We start from the raw sequence: 19993 nt of genomic DNA, 5'->3' as shown, positions 1-19993 counted from the left end.
TTCACTTTACAACAGTGTTTTCAATGAGTGAGAACTACCTTAGAGCAAAAAATAGTGGACAAATTCAAAGGTAAAGTGAACAAGACAATGCCACTCCTCACTCTCACATATATGAATATATCCAAATCTTTCTATGATACAGTGTCACATTAATTTACATTCTTATATAATGCTCATGTAACATTCATACAAACAAAAAAATCTTTCCCATATGAATTCAGAAAATTATTTCTATAATTTTATCACAAGACAGAGTTTATGGATAGATATAACTGTAAATGGCAAACGAGGAACAGTAAATAGTATAATATATTGTAGACAACCCTAGAGTAGGGGACATGGAGAGGGAGCATGTGTTTTTTCAACCAAAATAATCAATATGCATATGCTTTGGTTAAAAAAAAGAGTAATTCTTGTGGTATGACCTTTAGATGGCAAAAAAATTAGGAAAACTGGGTTATTGTTAATATACAGTATTTATGACTATTCTATCTAAATAGGAAGATTTAAAAACTATACTAAGAAATCCCTGCACATTCATGACATATGTGTTAAATGAAAAAATATAAAAACCTAAGACTGTGAAAAGAGAGCTCAGTTTTAAAAATTTACAATTGCTTTTTCTTCCCTAATTTTCCTATCATTTAACCATCTAATGATGTGATATTGTTCTCAGATCATTGTAGAAGTTATTGTTCTATTCTTATCCTGTATTATTTTTAAAAAGTAATGGCAAAATATGATCTAATATTGCATCCTTTATGACAATGCCAGTTTTTATATTATTTCATTCTCTTTTCCAAAATACATACCTGATTTCCTAGCTCCATGTTTTCTGAATAAACTGCTATTTGCTTTTTTTCTTGTCCTTCTAATAAGTAGCTGGCCGAAATGACAAGGACATCAAAACCATATTTATCTACAAATGCTTTCAGGTCTTCATTGATATTTCTGTGAAACAGATAATCCTGAAATATGACAAATCAACTATTTATTTAAGAAATCAGTTGAATTAACATCAGCAGCTAACTGGAAAGTTAAACCAATAATGGACAATGCAGGGAGGAATGGATCTGTTTTGGGATATTCTTACAATGCAACTCTCTCTATATCTAATCAAAATTAAATTCCACTGAGTTCAATGATAGCTGTGAGTTAAAATTAACATAGTTATAGGCAGTGCTTTTTTTGTAAAAGATAAAGGTGCCGGAACTCACACACGTTATACAACCCACCTTGCCTACCCTACAAGGTTCCATCCAAAAAAGGTGCCGGAACTCCGTTCTGAGCGTTCAATGAGAAAAAAAGCCCTGGTTATAGGGCATCAGATAAGAAAAGACAGGTATATAAAATTGCTTACAATTGTTAAGATACACTCTAATAAAGTGCTTTTGTACTAATATATTTATGCTTTCATGAAAAATACTAAAAAAGTATTTTTCCCATATATGTGTACTACAGTTATTGAAAGTGGCATCTCTTGTGGTCTCTGAGCTTGGTGTTTTCTTGCAGACATTTCATTACCAAACTAGGTAACATCATCTGATGATGCAACAGAAATGTTGTGCTCAGTTGTGGTTTGAAGTCAAGGACTACTTGTATTAGCTATAAACCTCCAAGAGTTGAGGCAGAGATAAGCCAATAAATAAATACTTATATTCAAGCAATCTAATATGCAAGAGCCCTTTGTTCAATATACTGTTTTTACTAGATACAACATTAAATAAGCTAAGTATAGCCATTCACATTTCATGCTTCATATTTCCACCATTTTCCATATTATAATTCAACATCTTTCAAATCTAGAAGTCAAATAGCAATTGGATGATGTCTTAAAACTGAGCTACAGTAAAAATCCAGACTAAATTTTGAATCATTCACCCACATATTGGAACCTAAATCTGTAATACATTACAGTCGCATTTCATTTCTAAATATTTTAAGAAAGACAGAAATCTACTTCAATTCTTTGAATCGTAAATGATTTCATTTGGCTTTGCCGGTCCTAAACTATTTAGACAAATAGCACCTAACTAATTCTTACTTTAAAAAAATACTGGCTGTTTTCATTCTTTTCTGTGTGAAACTCAATCTTGTGCTGCCATTATTTTCATAAGAATAAGTCCCTTAACATGCTCAAAAACAATATGGTAATTTCCATTTTGTGTTATTTTATCCTGTAAAAACCTGAACATGTTTAAAGCACTTATTTAAAAGACAGAAAAAATCCTGCTAACTTGCAATTCAAGTGCAACATAGAAAGATATAGAGGTGCAAGAAGAATATATACATACAGTCAAATATATTGTCACATTTCTTTTTGTGAGAGAAAGCTGTGGTAAACATGCATAATTAGAAATAACACCATTTTAAGCACAGAACTGAAATGAAATTTGTTTTGTTTTTGTCCTTCTAAATAGTTAGAATACTTTCTGATTGATGGCATCTGAAGGTTGATTACTCAAGTGAGCCCTGTGTAAATGTTCATTGTTCATACATCAGACTCTCTGGAGAAACTAACTGTGTCAATATTAACCTGCCCAAATTAAAAATAAGATGTCTTTTTTGTTCTTCACACTTCTTGCCTGGGGAGCACAATATGGCTTTTGTCAGAGGCGCTCCATCATTTTGGCTCAAAGAAACTGTCAGTACAGTTTGGGATTTGTTATTCATGGCCAGATATCCTGATGAGTCTAATGAAGCCTTTCTGCTGACAGCTCATTTGCTAAAAATATCCAACTATCGCAAAGTATAAATGAGGAATATATTTCTTTCCTCATTACCCTGCGTTTCTCTCACATTGACAATTATGTCATGAACCCCAATGATCTTCAAGCTGGGATAAACTCAACTCTGCTCAGTAGCAGAGAAGTGAACAGACTGTTCATAGCTCATGGCCAATACTTCAGGTTGCTCTTTTCTGTTTTATGAACTCATGGGCAAACTTTATGACATCTTTAAATTGCAATATAATAGGGTAAACACCAGTGTTTTTGCACACATGCCATGCCAACAGCCTGTGTGCTGTTTGTTGAAAAATGTGTGCTAATTACTGCAAATCCCCTCCTGAACCCAGACATGGATGATTTTTTGATAAAGATTTTCAGCTAATAATACTGATTTGTTTGTTGTGAAAACAAAAGGAAGTTGCTACCTATCCTCCTAGACTCCCTTCTTCTTATTTTGGTTTTCTTTCTAAAAAGTTCTGTCTGTGCATTCTCATTGGATGCCTATTTTAACTAGATTCCTATAGTTGCTGAAACCATGGTCCTCTTTTCTTTTCTTTTTTGCAACCACTTAAGGCAACGTAATTGTGAAGTAAAGTGAAGACAAAAATACCCTCAGTTTAAGCTTGGTTCCTGATGACTAAATGGACACACTCATGCAATTTTCTTAGTTACAGTACAAAAATCATTAGCCATTTTCTATTTCCAAGATATTTTTCAACTTAAGGGTCCTTGGTGCTCTTTGAGCTTGGTTGTTTTCTTGCAGATGTTTCATTACCCAAACTAGGTAACATCATCAGTGCTCATCATCAGCACTGAAGATGTTACTTAGTTTAGGTAATGAAAAATCTACAAAAAATAACCAAGCTCAGAGAGCATCAAGGATCCCTCATTTCAACCCTGAGCTACAAATATAATCCTTTATTTTTGGACGTTTTATCCAATTCCGAAAGTTAAAGTCCACAAGTCTTACCAAGGTGGATACCCCTGGTCTATTCCAATGATAATGATTATGTGCCCTCGTATTGGAAGAAAGGCTCACCTTCTTATTTACATAGATTAGGATTTATTGGGTGATTGTGTACCATCAAGTCAGTTTGACTCTTAGATTTTCTACATGACAATCTGTCCCTAACCCTAACCTATCCCTTCAGTGCTTTCAACAGGGCACCCATCACCACTGTAGCTGAGTCTATCCACCTTGTTGCCGATTGTCCTCTTCTCTTTCCTTCCATCTTTCCCAGACTTAGAACTTTCTCCAGAAACTAGACTTTCACATAATGTGTCTGAAGGATCATTTGGGCACTGTCATTTCAGCCTGGAGTGAAAGTTCTGGGTTAATTTATTTTCCATGGTACTTTTGGAGGTCTTCTAGAACACCAACATCCTAAATACTCTCTTTCCTACTTCTTTGAACTCCAACTGTTGCTTCCATAGAGTGTCATAGAAATACACTATCGCAGTATTCTGATCTGTTACAAACACATTTCAGGGTCTGAATATCTTTCCAAGACTTTCATGGTGCTGTGTTTACTATGGCTTTCTGACCTGTGCAAAGTTTTCATATGAGGATGTTCTGGGAATCCCATTTTTCCCAATTCCACAACACGACATGATATGATTGATCCAATAAAGGCTTTTCTGTAATTAGATAATTGTATACTGATTTCTTTTTGGCATTCGTTGGCTTTCTCAATTATACAGTGTGCTTCAGTAATAACATGTCATGTTCCTCAGCCTTTTCTAAAGCCAACTTGAACATCTGGCATTTCTTTTTTCATATAGTCCTAATTTTATTCCCCAGATACAGTAATTCCAATGATGCTGGAAATACTCATTATTCTCCATTCATTTATCTCCTGTCCTGTTGAAGCCATCCTACACAATATAATGAACTCCATTGTGTACTTTGTGAACTACTTCCTTTTTCTTACATTTTTATCTGACATTTTTATATTTCATTAGTTAAGCCAATTTTAGCCACTTTTTTCATACATTGCATAATTTTATATATTCCAATCATTCTCCATACCCTATCCCACCATATTTATGTGTTGTTTTTATCCTAACTAAAAAGCCGTCAAACATAACTTTTCTTTATATCAATATTGTTTCAGTCCTTGTTCATTTTGGTTGCCCTTTTAATTCTTTTTTGACAGCACAGGTCAGAATTACATCTAATATTCTACAACCCGTAGATTTGTATAAATGTTATATTAACACGGAGATGCATAACTCTATATGGGTCTGTCCTTGAAGACCACCCAGAAACTTTAAGTAGTCCAGAATGGAGTGGTGCGGGCAGTTATGTGTGCCCCATAGCCTGCCCACGTTACAGTATTGGGTGAGCTGCAGTGACTACCTGGTTCCTTCTGGGTAAAATTCAGAGTGCTGATTATCACCTTTAAAGCCCTGAATGGTATGAGATCCAGTTATTTGAAGAGCCAACTCTCTCTAAAGGTATTTGCTTATGCCAACAGATCAAACAAGAGAGGCACATTTTAGCATTCCCATCAAACAATATCATTGGATGGGACATTCAGGAAATGGGTCTTCTTCATAGCAGTGCCTGCTTTGTGGAACAGCCTCCAACCTATAATCTGCAGGATCCCACTAGTAGGCTGCATAGTCTTAGCTGTTCTTCCATGCACTGAGCTTTGGTATGGAAGTGCTATGGCAGCTAGATTGATGTGCGGCTTTAATTCTGTAGAATTTTTGCTATATTTTTATGTGTCTATAGGAATTTATTGTTGTTGGCCATTCAAGGTTAATATTGTACTAGACGACCCTGTGACCAGTTGGGTCATCCTTTGAAAGAAAGGTAGTGTGGTCTGATGTGACCAGAATGAACTTTAAATTTTAGGATGACCATATATATTTTTTAATCCAATGCTAGAAAGTCCCAAGATCATATACATGAAGAGTATATATTATAAATAAAAAAATAATTGTAGTGGCAAATGAAGTTGAATAATATCAATTATTTACCTAAAAAGATACACAGAATGACCATGAATGAGCAAAAGAGTAGTGGAAAAAACAACTTCTGACTTTCTACCAACTTCCCCCATTGACTTTACTTGTGGGAAGCTGGTAGGGAGCATTGGAGATCATGATCATGTCACCATGGAGATGATGCAGTGGCCATTCATTTTGCAATTAAAACTGGCCCGAACATCGTAGAAATTTCAATTGCACAGGATTAATGGAACCCAGATTTTTACACATTCTTTATGTTAGCAGATTTTAGGTACCTCAATGCAAAAATTGTTGCAGTATAATGTATCATTTAGTCTAACTTGGGGGTACAAGCAGACAAATAGATAATAATAATAAGTTGGAAGGGACCTTGGAGGTCATCTAGTCCAACCCCCTGCTCAGGCAGGAAACCCTATACCATTTCAGACAAATGGCTGGCCAGCCTCTTCTTAAAAACTTCCAGTGTTGGAGCATTCACCACTTCTGGAGGCAGGTTGTTCCACTGGTTAATTGTTCTAACTGTCAGGAAGTTTGTCCTTAGTTCTAGGTTGCTTCTCTCCTTGACTAGTTTCCATCCGTTGCTTCTTGTCCTGCTTTCAGGTGCTTTGGAGAATAGCTTGGCTCCTTCTTCTTTGTGGCAGCCCCTGAGATATTGGAACACTGCTATCATGTCACCCCTCACCCTTCTCTTCATTAAACTACACATACCCAATTCCAGCAACCGTTCCCTATATGTTTTAGCCTCCAGTCCCCCAATCATCTTTGTTGCTCTTCTTTGTACTCTTTCTAGAGTCTCGACATCTTTTTTACATCGTGGTGACCAAAACCACGATGTAATTTGGTAAAAAGAGCCTTGGTGGAGCAGTGGGCTAATGCCTCCTTAAGTAACACCAGCTGCCTGCAATTAGTGCAGGTTCGCATCCCACCAGGCTCAAGGTTGACTCAGCCTTCCATCCTTCCGAGGTAGGTAAAATGAGGACCCAGATTGTTGGGGGCAATTAAGCTGACTTTGTAATAATGCCGCTTGGGGTGTGTGTGAAAGCCCTAATAAGCAGGCATATACATAGAATGAAGGCTACTGCTAAGCTTGTAAGCCGCCCTGAGTCTTCGGAGAAGGGCGGGATATAAATGTAATTTTAAAAAAAAAACTGGATGCAGTATTCCAGGTGTGGCCTTACCAAGGCATTGTAAAGTGGTATTAGTACTTCACGCGATCTTGATTCTATCCCTCTGTTAATGCAGCCTAGCACTGTGTTGGCTTTTTTGGCAACACAACAAGAGCTTCAGTAGTACATAGATAAGATGAGCAATCATATAAAACTTTAAAATAAATTAAGTAAATACATACATACTTCTATTTTTTAAAAAATTATCCATTATATGTCTGTTTCTTAATAGCAGAAGTTTGTTTTCATCTGGCTATTAACTACTAGACTTAGAATTCTTTCCTGGTCAATTGTATCAACTCGAACCATATGCACATTAAGGGGTTTTTGACACAACATTCATCATTTTATGCCACATTTCCCTTTTTAACTTTACTGTCTTTAGTATAAATTCTTCACTGCCCCTTTTTAACTATTCTAGGTAATGTGAGGCCAGAAGTCAATGCAGTGCTCATCTCAACCCCAAATTATTTATGAATAAGCAAAAAGGATAGTTTTCCCTAGTGATCTTTTGCTATTCAATGTCTTGTTTCCTTCTTCTTATTTTGGAACTTAAAGTACAAAAGTTCCTTAAGTATGAAACTTCTATAAAAATTTCTTGCTTTACACTTAAAGCCCTTTTCTTGAAAAGCTAATCAGATCCATAGTATACCCTTCCACAATCTGTTCTTATACTTAAGATACCAAGAAAAATGTGCTGTTTGACAAAACTACCATGGCCAGACGGCAAGTAATAAAGTACTAAACTGTGCAGAAAAAGGACCAGGGCAGTTACTGTCCAGGAGCTGTCTATTAGTAAGACTGTCCCAAGAGCAAATTTGTATTCAGTAATATTTTTTTAATCCCATTTATATCCCGCCCTTCTCCGAAGACTCAGGGCGGCTTACAATCTAAGAAGCACAAATTTGTACCATCACCCATGCAGTATCGCTGTCATGCAAACATGGTAATAAAGAAATGTATTTCTTGCTGTCAAGAAAATCTCTAGGAAAATTAATCAACCATTCATCCATCCAGGCTCTTTTGCATATCCTTTTCTCAAAGAGGGAAGGCTAAGAGATTCCTTGCATGTTCCATGCACTCATTGCAATAGACTATGGAATCCATCAAGCTTGAGTTGATTTATTGAACTGTCTCTCAGCACAGCAGTACTGCTACAGCAAATGAACTGATAACAACTTTTTAAAAAGACTCAGTAATGTTCAGCAGTATCTGATGCATTAAGTTTCTTCCCACAGATTAAAGATTTTTTAAAGGTCTTGAATCATGGCTCAGCAAACAATTGAGTATTCCAAAATGATAAAGTTAGAATCTTTGGAAAACAATTTGAAGACACCGCTAATGTCCTTCACATGCATATTGTCAAATGCACTTTACTATGGATGCAAATAGTCTAGTCATGCCGGCCACATGACCACGGACACGTCCTCGGACAAGCGCTGGCTCTTCGGCTTTGAAACGGAGATGAGCACCGGCCCCTAGAGTCAGAAACGACTAGCACGCATGTGCGGGGGAACCTTTATCTTTACCTTTTACATCTTGCCATTCTGCAAGTTTGCATTTTACACAATTGTGCTGATGGGTAAATAGTTTCAGCAGTAGAATAAAGCTAATTCTCTGTGTATACTGAATATATTCATATAACGTCTGAGACAGAATCCCAGATAAGTTTTTATTCCATGTTTGGATTACGAATTCCAATTTCAAAGAGTGAAATCCATATCAGATTCATCTCCTCCTGCGTCTCCACAAACCTCTCCAGCTATTTTTTTTTCCTGATACAGTCAGATTTGAAATTCCTGAAAGGAGAGATGATGTCAAAGATATCAAGGATAGGCTATGCTGCTAGTCTTTGACATATTCGAAGCATATCTCTCTCGTCATTTTAAATGAGAACATTGCCTGTTTTTCCTTTGGAGGAAAAACCAGGCAGGCCATCTGTGGGAAAGCCCGTAGAAAACAGGTGCCTCTATTTTGATGAACTCCAGCCAATGAGGCTGACTCCTTTCTCAGGGAGATAGTTCTATTTGCAGAGACTGGATAGAAATTGCACCTAAATCCTTTGGCATCAAAGTCTGCAGGGGAGAGTCAAAAGAAAAGATCGCCACAATGCAAGTCCTACCCTTTTTGTATGTGCATTGGTTCCCACATACGTTCAAGATATATGTGGAGCTTGTATCCCTACTCTCCATTTGCCATCTTGCCTTTTTGCAACACACATAAACGCAGCAGTCAGAGGGAAAACTTTCTAAGTGGATATGCATACAATATTCAAATATCCACATGCTTAGAAAAAGTTCTTCTGGCAAAAATAGCAATCGGCAACAACATATAAATCTGTTACAACCCACAGAGTCCATTCATCACTCAGTAGCTTTGGTTCTTTTTCATAAAGATATGTGACCTCTGCCCATTATATTTCATTAGCAGGGCACCATGTGAGGCTCCTTCGCAGATGACAGACTAGAAAGCTAAACATCATCGCCTAAAGGATTTGTGGGAACAAGCCCATCTTCAATCTTTGTCCCTGGGAGGCACTTTTAACACCTGCCAACCACAGCACTATCATCAGAAAAACATTTACAGATTTATCTTCAGGCTGGTGATTATAAGAGATAATTTGTTTGGAGTATGGATAAAGTTGGTCTAGCATAAACAAACTCGACACTCAAATTACACGATGAACATCATTAACTATTGGTTTAACCACTACTGATCTGAAAAAGATGAGACATTAGCTCAAAATTGTAGAGGTTTTTTTTGTTGTTGTTATTGTTTTAAACTAAAAACTATTAGTCACAAATAATTGAAAATTTTATTGGGGCTTTTTATTGTTCTTACTTAGTGAATCCTTCATTTTATATTCCTTATGTAGTTTGACTCATATCTAAGTATGAATCTGTATATTAATACCTACATTTTTTTATCCCTGATTTTTTTTACAGCTCTGAATAACTGTTCTTAAATGCAAGTTTATTTGCTCACAAAGCTTAATTTTTTTAAAAAAAACTTTACTGTAGGGATCAATAAATATAGTTTAAAAGCTTACTCCTGTTTTGATTTTTAACTTTTGATTTTCTCTACTGTTGTTACCCTTGGTATTACTAGCTTTTTTCCAGTACAGGGAGGGTAATGCTATATTTTATCAAATATTTACTCAGAGAAGACATTGTTTATAAAGCATTGCATATAGAATACTTTTTGGGCTGGAAAAAGCTCCCAAACTAAAAAAAAGAGATGATAATAAAAAATATTCAGATATTTTCAGCAAAATATATTCTATATATTTTGTTCTTTTCCAAATGTTATGACTGAAAATTTTACTTTTAATATGTCAGTCTTGAAAAACTTTTATATCTTTCATATGAATGGACATCACAAGCAGAATAAAGTTACTAACCACCAAAGGGAAATGCAGAAAGGACACGTTTTTCTCCCTAGACAGCCTAGACATAAAGTTTTCTAACCACTTTTTTCCATGCATAATTGGAATTCAGAACATATGAAAACCTAGGGTTACTGCACCTAAAGCATTAATAATAATAATAATAATAATAATAATAATAATAATAATAATAATAATAATAATAATAATAATAATAATAATAATAATAATAATAATAATAACAACAATAATAATGAGGAGGAGGAGGAGGAGAAGGAGAAGGAGAAGAAGAAGAAGAAGAAGAAGAAGAAGAAGAAGAAGAAGAAGAAGAAGAAGAAGAAGAAGAAGAAGAAGAAGAAGAAGAAGAAGAAGAAGAAGAAGAAGAAGAAGAAGAAGTTGGAAGGGACTTTGGAGGTCATCTAGTCCAAACCCCTGCTCAGGCAGGAAACCCTATACCATTTCAGACAAATGGCTGGCCAGTCTCTTCTTAAAAACTTCCAGTGTTGGAGCATTCACAGCTTCTGGAGGCAAGTTGTTCCACTGGTTAATTGTTCTAACTGTCAGGAAGTTTCTCCTTAGTTCTAGGTTGCTTCTCTCCTTGACTAGTTTCCATCCGTTGCTTCTTGTCCTGCCTTCGGGCGCTTTGGAGAATAGCTTGATTGTAAATCTTCCTGTTCAGCTCTCTTAGATTAAAATCTGTCCCTTCCAACCTTGTTTCTGAAATATTCTTCCTTCAGAGTCTTTTTTATAATCTGTACCAGAGTTCTTCAAATTTGGCCCTTTTATGACTTATGGACTTCAACTCCCAGAAATTCTGGGAGTTGAAGTCCACAAGTTATAAAAGGGCCAAGTTTTAAGACCCCTGCTCTATCCTCTTCAGCCCCAGGTGCCTAGGTTCCTTGGGCAAGCTATTTTTTTCCCTTAAAGTTCAGGTTTTCCTTTGTGAAAGGTTTATTCACAAATTAGCTAAATTAACAATTTCCCTTTCATTTCACAGAAACCAAAGTGCTAATTCCTTTCCTTTTTGAGCATTTCAAACTGTTACACTCATCCAGACAGCATCAAGATGTCATTACCATACAGTAGGCATAATGCAGAACAAACATAAAACCAAAATATTGCCATAAAGGCATACCTTATAATAACAGGCTGTTAGTACAGTAATATCGTTGGATGAGAATATCAAGGAAACAGAGTTTGAAAACAAGGGTAAAAAATATACTTTCTCCATTAAATCCTCTTGAAAAGTGAAAAACCAGTCCTGTTGTCATTTCCTGAGAAAACAATTCAGTTTTCACAGAAATATTTTGTCATTAACTGAATCTATTTATTTTACTCATTTAAATGTTTTTACATAGATATATATTACAAAGTGAAATCGAAACAATTATTTTATATCAAGAATTTTAAAATACATTGGTAAAACATAAAAGAAGTATTCTAATCATTCTTTGTAATTCTGCTGCTGTTTTGCTAAAGACGCTAGTAAATACTCATGGTTATGTGAATTAGAAGATGCCTTTAGCAACTCATTTATTAAACAGTCAGTTCCTTCAGAGGAAATGGTAAGAGTCATTATCCTACCAACAATGAAAAAAAAATCCAGATGTCCATCCTATGCAAAATGTTCAATAGCTGTTGTTGGACATTCACCAGCTGTAAACACATATAGTATTTTCCCTGGAATACAGCAAGTAGGACAGGCGTCTCTAATTGCTTAATCAGTCAATTTTTTTTAAAATTTTAAAAGTCGAAGTATAGAATCTATCACACGCAGGGACAATCAATGGGAAATATGAAGCTAACGGAGGCAGCTATTCAGTCTGCCAAATTTTGAGATTTGCGAAAGTCTAAAAGAAATGTGTTTTGGTTAAAAAGATCAAAGAGCTTGATGAGGACTGAATATTTTAGGAGCATTAAGCATTTGAAAAGCTAGGGAATGTTGAATGTTAATTAGAAAGAAAACATATGAAACTCGGAGGAGAAGGGAAAAGAATGCATTTCTTGAGGACAGCTACCGTATTTTCTGGCGTATAAGATGACTCGGCGTATAAGACGACCCCCTACTTTTGAGAAGATTTTTAAGATTTTTCGTCTTATACGCCGGAAAATACTTACATGCCAGTTGCCAAGTGTCCGACACAAGCCCGATTCAGCCCCGTCTGATGCAGATGGTGCAAAGCCTCCCTTTTGAAGCCCAAAGGGGCTTTTCCTTCCACCCACCCTTTGGAATAAACGCAAGAGCTGCGTTCACATGACGCGCTCTTCCAGGCCAGACTCTGCAAACGGCACGCCAGAAGCCGCAGTCCGAGTCTGAACTCCGAGTCCCCGCCTTTTGGCAGCCTGCAGCTGAGTGCAATCCGGCTTTGAGAGCACATTTGCAGACAGAGCAGCCACGCGTCTGCAGCCAAGCCCCGCCCAGGAGGCAGTCAGCCAGGCGGGCCCGGAAGATGCACTGGAGAGCCCAGCTTGGGGCGGCCATGCCGAGGCCGGCTGGCGAGGGCCGCTGCATGGTCTGCGGGCAAGAGGGGCGCCAGGCTGCCAAATACCGCTGTCCAGACTGCCGGGAGAGATAGCGGGTAGCAGGGTGCGCTCTGCTTATGCTCAGATGCCGCTTGGGTGAGGGGGAGGGGCTTCCTGCCGCTCCTGGGGTCTGGCATTTGCAAGGGGGAGGGGAAGGGGCTTAGAGGCTCTTGGGGGTGGGAAGGGAGAGTCACGTTGGAGGGGAGACTGGACTAAGGAGGCTTGAAGTTGCTTTGCAAGAACGGGGACGCTCGATTGATTTATGTTTTTTTCCGGCGTATAAGACGACTGGGCGTATAAGATGACCCCCCAACTTTTGAGAAGATTTTATGGGTTAAAAAGTCGTCTTATATGGCGGAAAATACGGTAATAGTCAAGGTTATCCTTTTACAAGGAAGATTATAATTTATGAACTCAGCAATTTACATGTTGCTTCCCAATCCTAGTCCTTTTACCAGCAATCAAGACCCAGAATATAAAATATTAATATATTCACCAGAACTAAACTGGATTAAAATTCTTGGGTTTAGTAACATGACATATCTTGCACTAATACATTCACAAGGATGTATGCACCAACTAAAGTTAAGGATGTTGAACTCCCACTGATTCTATTTCATAATTGCTTTGCATATCAGCCCTACCATTTTTTAGCACAGGAAATAATTACTTCAGCATAGAAGCCAGTGCAACTGCATATATTAATACTATAACATAAATCTAGAGTGTTGCTATGGTGCTAAAACCTGTGTTGTGTTGTTTCTGACTTAGCACAGGAATGGGCAACTATGACTCATTCATGAGCTGTGGACTTCAAGTCCCAGAATTCCTCAGCCAGCCTGGCTCAGGATTTCTGGGAGTTGAAGTCCACAGGTCATAAAGGGGCCATAGTTGCCCACCTCTGATTTAGCATAAAGAGGGATTTTAAAAACAAGCTATTCTAATAATGGGTTACAGTTGAGCAGTTATTGAACTTATGCAATATACTAAAAAACTAGAAGCACAAATTAATCCAACTGCCCTAACCAGGAATAACTATGAGTAGCTATGGCCTCCTTTTGTCCGTAAAGATACTTAAATCAAATAACCGTGTTAGGCATATGGTGTTAGCCTACAATGTTGGGTTGAAAATATATTAACCAAGATGTTATGTCTTTAAGATGTTAATTGGCCAATGGGTGTGTAAGTGTTCTCATGGCCATAAGAGGGAGCTAGGAATGTAGCTTCTTTCTCTCTCTGAATTCACTGCTCTCTACTATTACTGTTTTTGCTCTGCTGTTGGTTTACTACTGTTGTAAACCTGAACTGTGTATTGACCTCTGGACCGGTAAGAAGACCTTGTATTTTGGATTACTCCTTGGACTGTTGCTATTGTGTATGACCTGGACTGTTTATTTTTGACTGTGCATTTTTGTTTTTACACCACCTCACAAGCAAACTACTTTTTTGCTTTTACAACTCAGTGTACTCTTGTGTGACTCTTGCTGCTCTCAGTACCCTTCCTTGTCTGTGCAACTCTTTGGTAGCACAAGGAGACCCTGCACAACAAATTCCTTAACAAACCGTCCCCAAACTTTGAAGACATTAACACACTTCAGTGTTTTCCCATCTTCAAGCTAACATTGTTTCATTGGACAGAGTGGGAAAAACTCAGATTCATAGCTGTCATGTCTTCTCATAATGTGCCTTATCAAGTTGTAAAGACCCACATTATAATTCCCTAGCTGGCCAAATAGCCAAACATTTATTTTGTACAATTTTGTTTCCTTGAATGGGACTAAATTTTATTACATTGTTTTCAAAACTGAACATGCTGTGATTGTCTTAATAACTTAGCTCTAAATTTGTACTGACTTATTTTATTTGAAACAGAGACAGTTACATTGTTTTAATTATTGGTCTATCTATAGAATTTTCATCAGTGACCATAATAAAAATTATTTTCATATGTGAATCTTAAAAGATCCCCCAGAACACAGTACTGTTCAATTTTCCACTCTGTTGGGGACAGAACTGCAGTATTTGAATGCAAAATTGGGAATTTGGACGTTGAAAAATCTCTAAGGGGGAAGAAATAATAATAAATCTTTCAGCAAGGCAGAACGAGTTGAGGGTATACCTCCATAACATTTCAGACTTGCTATAAATTAACTCCCTTCTATTGTCCAGTAGGAGAGATTTTCTCTAAAACCCTGGAAAATGTCAGAGATATGAAAAAGTATGTCCATTCTTGCTTTTACCCTGCCAGACCACAATCTTATTTTAGAATTGTTCTTCTGCAGCAATTTTCAGTTGGACATTCTCAGTATTAGGGTAAACAAAATAATAATATGGAAGAAAGCCCTTGGCATCTAATTAAATAACCAACAACCTCACTTTGTATCTTTTCTTCCTCAATGTAGAATATACTGACTTGAAACTAAGATTGTAATAATAACGTCAGTAATTAAAGTCAATTAATATTGCCCTCATTGCCTAATATTGACAATTAACATTTTATTATTCCTTTTCTGTCTTTCTGTGTTTCATTAGTGTACTTTGCCTAACGCTGCCAACCCTGAAAGGAAATAACACAAGTGTGTGTACAGTACAGATACACAATCTCAACTTACAATAGTTCAATTTAGTGACTGTTCAAAGTTACAACAGCACTGGAAAAAGTGACTTATGACCGTTTCACACACTTATGACCGCTGCAGCATCTTCAAGGTTTAGGTCAGGGGTAGGCAACCTTGGCTCTTTTATGACTCAGGAATTCTGGGAGTTGTAGTCCACGAGTCATAAAAGAGCCAAGGTTGCCTACCCCTGGTTTAGGTGATCAAAATTCAGATATCTTGGCAACTAGTTCATATTTATGACGGTTGCAGTGACCTGGGGTCATGTGATGAGCTTTTGTGACCTCCTGGCAAGCAAAGTCGATGGGGAAGAAAGATTCACTTAACCACCTTTCTACTAACTAAACAGTTGCAATAATTCATTTAGCAACAGTGGCAAGAAAAATCATAAAATAAGGCAAAACTCACTTAACATCTGTTTCACTTAGCAAAATAAATGTAGAGCTCAGTAGTTGTGATCGTAAATTGAGGACTTACAGTACCTATATGTGTACTATTGAAAAAAGATCTGTATTTCCTAACAATTACAGCCACCAGATGGCGATGTTGAACTATCTGTACTCTACTAGGGCAATCTTGTTTTTTAATTCTAGAATTAAATGCTGAAGTCAGAAAGTTCCCTTTCTACTTTAAACAACCCAGAGCCACTGAGAAGGAAGGAAGCCAGACAGAAGAAGCAATATCAAATTAAATGGATTAACTGAAGCCCAGCCTTGCTCTATATGAAACATAATTCCCCTTAATATAATTAAGTTGCTTGTCTCAATTTTACATATCCTTTTCCTTTCTACTACTTTCATTTTAAGAGAACAGTCTATGCAGTTTGTTAGACAAGGAATATGTTTGCTAAATGTAGTGAAGACGGAAGATGTAAAGAGGCATCCAAGTATAATCAAAGCAGAAGATACCAAAACCAGGCATTCAAGGGTATAATATTTAAATGTATAAGTCACCAGTTCACCTATGAGAAATACGTAAGTTTTAATCTCAGATACATAATGAGTAGTACTCTATTACTAACATACCGTATTCTGAAAACTAAGTAACATTTTCCTAAAACCTTTAAAGAAAAAAAAACCTTCCACAGCAAATGATGCATCAAACTCAAAGAAGCCATCGAGATTGCCAATGGATTTTAATAGCAGCTATTACAGCATAATAGTACTTTTTCAATAAAGGTAAAGGTAAAGGTTCCCCCGCACGTGCGTGCTAGTCGTTTCCGACTCTAGGGGCCAGTGCTCATCTCCGTTTCAAAGCCGAAGAGCCAGTGTTTGTCCGAGGACGTCTCCGTGGTCATGTGGCCGGCATGACTAGACGCCAAAGGCGCACGGAACGCTGTTACCTTCCCACCGTAGTGGTCCCTATTTTTCTACTTGCATTTTTACGTGCTTTCGAACTGCTAGGTTGGCAGAAGCTGGGACCAGTAACAGGTGCTCACTCTGCTATGCGGCACTCGGGATTCGACCCGCCAAACTTTTTTTTCTTTTAGTTTACAAGACTTTTATGTCTAATCCCAGCAAACATCCCTCAATTATTTATAATCCTTTGGTTCAACCTAAAAATAAATGCCACAAGGTTCTTTTCTTTCTTTCTTTCTTTCTTTTTTTCTGCCAGATTGACAACCCCAAAAACTATGCCTAAACTGGAGGAATGGGATGAGAACATGTACTCAGCTGCCGGAAACAGAAAAGGAGTGCTGGGAAAACTCACCAGCAGTCATCAGTGAGTTGTACGAGCAGCAAAGAAACAGACGGATAAGCACTGTAGAGGAGATACAGCTGATTGCAAGTGAACCTCTCTTTATTTCTTTGGCTCTGGTATCAATATGCAGTGGTAAGGATTGTCAGCTAATAAATAAACAGTCATGTAGTAACTCTTTAAAGAGGTGCAGTTCCATGAGCCTCCTCATTATAAAGGCCATGTTTTTCATTACGTCAAAATACCTAAACAGTCTCCCCACAATTTATATTGTGTGATAAACCACCAAACAACACACACACACCCAAGTAATACTCACTCAAAATAAAAACCAAGGCTAATATTCCAAAACTCTATTATTTTTAAATATTAGACTCTAATAATTCTAAATATTTCATGCAATCCGCATTCATTACAATCGTGCTTTAGCCTGACCTACATCTATTCATAGGCGTTCATCTCAACAAAAGTTCTGGAGTCACTGGAGGTTTTTAAGAAGAGACTGGACAGTCACTTGTCTGGGATGGTATAGGTCCATGGTGGCGGACCTATGGCACGTGTGCCACAGGTGGCACACAGAGCCCTCTCTGTGGGCACGCGCACTGTCGGCCCAGTCCTAGGCCTTCAGCTGGGTTTTATTAAACCTTTTCACTTTAGGCCTCCGCCGCCGTGTGCAAAAAAAAAAAAAGGTTCAGTCAATCAATCAATTTCAACTTCTCGTGGGAAAAAAAAGATCTCACAAAGTTGGAATTGATTGATTGAACTTTTTAGTCCCACCAAGTCTGCCGATACCACCACAGCCATGCCCACTCAATGGACCACGTCCACCCAATTGGCCACACCCACCCAATGGGCCACGCCCACCCAGCACCTGAAGATACATAAGTGGGCTTTAGGTTGCAGTTTGGGCACTCGGTCTCTAAAAGGTTCTCCATCACTGGTATAGGTTCTCCTGCTTGAATTGGGGGGCTGGACTAAAAGACCTCCAAGGTCCCTTTCAGCTCTATTCTATTCTTGTTTGCTTTCTTAGTCATTTACAGTTTCTAGAAATGATGGAAACTGTTCAAACTCATACAAAGAGATGCAACTTTTGACAAAATATTTTAAACAATAAAACTTAAAGAACATAATGGGCTTTTGGAAGGAAGGTTATCTGCAGACTGTCATACAATAAAAAGAATTCTCTTTAATTTTAAAAATGTAAAGTATTGAATTCCATCAGACGTGAAACACTGCATTAATGTCATTAGTTCAGTAATTAGATACTGTATATTGAAAATATTAAATTAATGAACTATTGACATTAGTCCAGTGTGAGAATGAGTTGTACTGTATTGTTTCATATGAAAACAGTTTGAAATGCCTTTGTGCATTTCAGGTTATTGTTTGACTATCTCTGGATATGAATATCTGCTTTGAAATTATGTTTTCTGGCCACTGGGTGGCTGCAACTTTCCAGAGAAACATCAGCTTACACAGTATGCTTCTTAAGGTCTAACAAGCAAGTTGGTGTTTGGGGGTTTATATACATTGAGTTCCACTGACACAGTAGCAGATTTGAAAGTATTGGATATACACTAGTGGCCAGAATTGTGGAAACCGTTTGGGAAAAGTGTATTTTTGAGGTTTGATGGCTAATAACACCACTTTTTTTAATAGTACCATAAAATTATATATCAATGGAAAGATAATTTAATCAAGAATGTAATGCAACAAAGTTTGTTCAATTATCTGTAGTGTATTCTATGAAAAGTTATAGCTAAAAAACCAGAAAAAGGAAGCACAACTTGCTTAGGTTGATATCAGGTAGCTTTCCTTCATCTGATTGTAGCCAATGAGCATGAGTGTTTAGAGAGCCAATCAGGTGTCATCTTATTTTGGCAATAAGCCAATCAGATCACAGTAGGATTCAGTTATTGATGTCATGTATTGAAGCTGAGAGGAGGACATTTGTCAGTGTGTTATGGGATCGCTATCAAGTTGGTTGGGTTTTTTTGTGTTTTTTCATTTAGTGAGCTTGTAAAACGTAATAAAATCAAAGTAATGATGCAAAGAGTTGACTGGTTGCCCAAAAAGCGATGTAAAATAGTATTATTAAGTGAACAAGGCTAGCGTTATAAAGAAATTAGAAGAAAAATTGGTGGAAACTTAACCAAAGGTGGCATTTTTCCCAAAATAATTCCCACAATTTTGGCCACTACTGTACTGTAAGTTGCATTGCATCAATGCAATGCCTGGTCATGATAGGTTGGGAAATTGCAGTGCTCTTTTTTGTTGTTGTTATTTTGTTTCTGGATACAAAGCCACTATGATGGCATGGTTTGAATTTCAGGATAGGGTCCATAGGAACCCTAGGCAAGAAATTCCTTTTCAGTGAGCTTTATTTATTTATTATTTATTTATTAATTTAATTTGTATACCGCCCTTCTCCCGAAGGACTCAGGGCGGTGAACAGGGCAATAAATACTAAAATACAAAGTACAAAAATTAAGAAGAGATTAAACCATAATGCCCAATAAAACAGATAAATACATAAAAACATAATAAAATCCCAAAACCCATCATACCTAACGGCATTCTTGCACTGATAAAGGGAAGAATACATACACATTCCTCAGCTTCTTGGAAAAATAGTGTATGAATAGTGGTATGAATGACTGATAATAAATGTAATAAATGACTAAATGAATTCTTAAAAAAACAAATCTACATTTGCAGAGATTGTAAAACTCCATGTTTTATTATATATCATTCTTCCACGTGCCTAAGAATGGTGATGCTAACTGTATTCATACTGATGGAAGTAATTACCCATTATGCCAAAAGTCTCAACGGCCAAATAATGAATGAAAATATTATCATGAAAGGCTGATTTCAATTGCCATCATAAAAAAATAACAA

The 19993-nt window shown here is 37.1% G+C and overlaps 1 protein-coding gene across 1 annotated transcript in view; it reads right to left on the bottom strand.

The window, feature by feature from the left end:
- PRUNE2 (prune homolog 2 with BCH domain) overlaps positions 1-19993 on the bottom strand; it is a gene marked incomplete at both ends in the record, with an annotated part of 119622 nt that overhangs the window by 50507 nt on the left and 49122 nt on the right. Inside the window, one exon of the mRNA XM_081320566.1 lies at positions 813-968. Within this exon, the coding sequence (XP_081176692.1) occupies positions 813-968 (156 nt within the window). The remainder of the gene's footprint in view (positions 1-812; positions 969-19993) is intronic.

The sequence above is a fragment of the Vipera berus genome (assembly GCF_964194415.1).
Source record: "Vipera berus genome assembly, chromosome: 2".
NCBI lineage: Eukaryota > Metazoa > Chordata > Lepidosauria > Squamata > Viperidae > Vipera > Vipera berus.
This window is presented reverse-complemented; position numbering and strand designations above follow the sequence as displayed.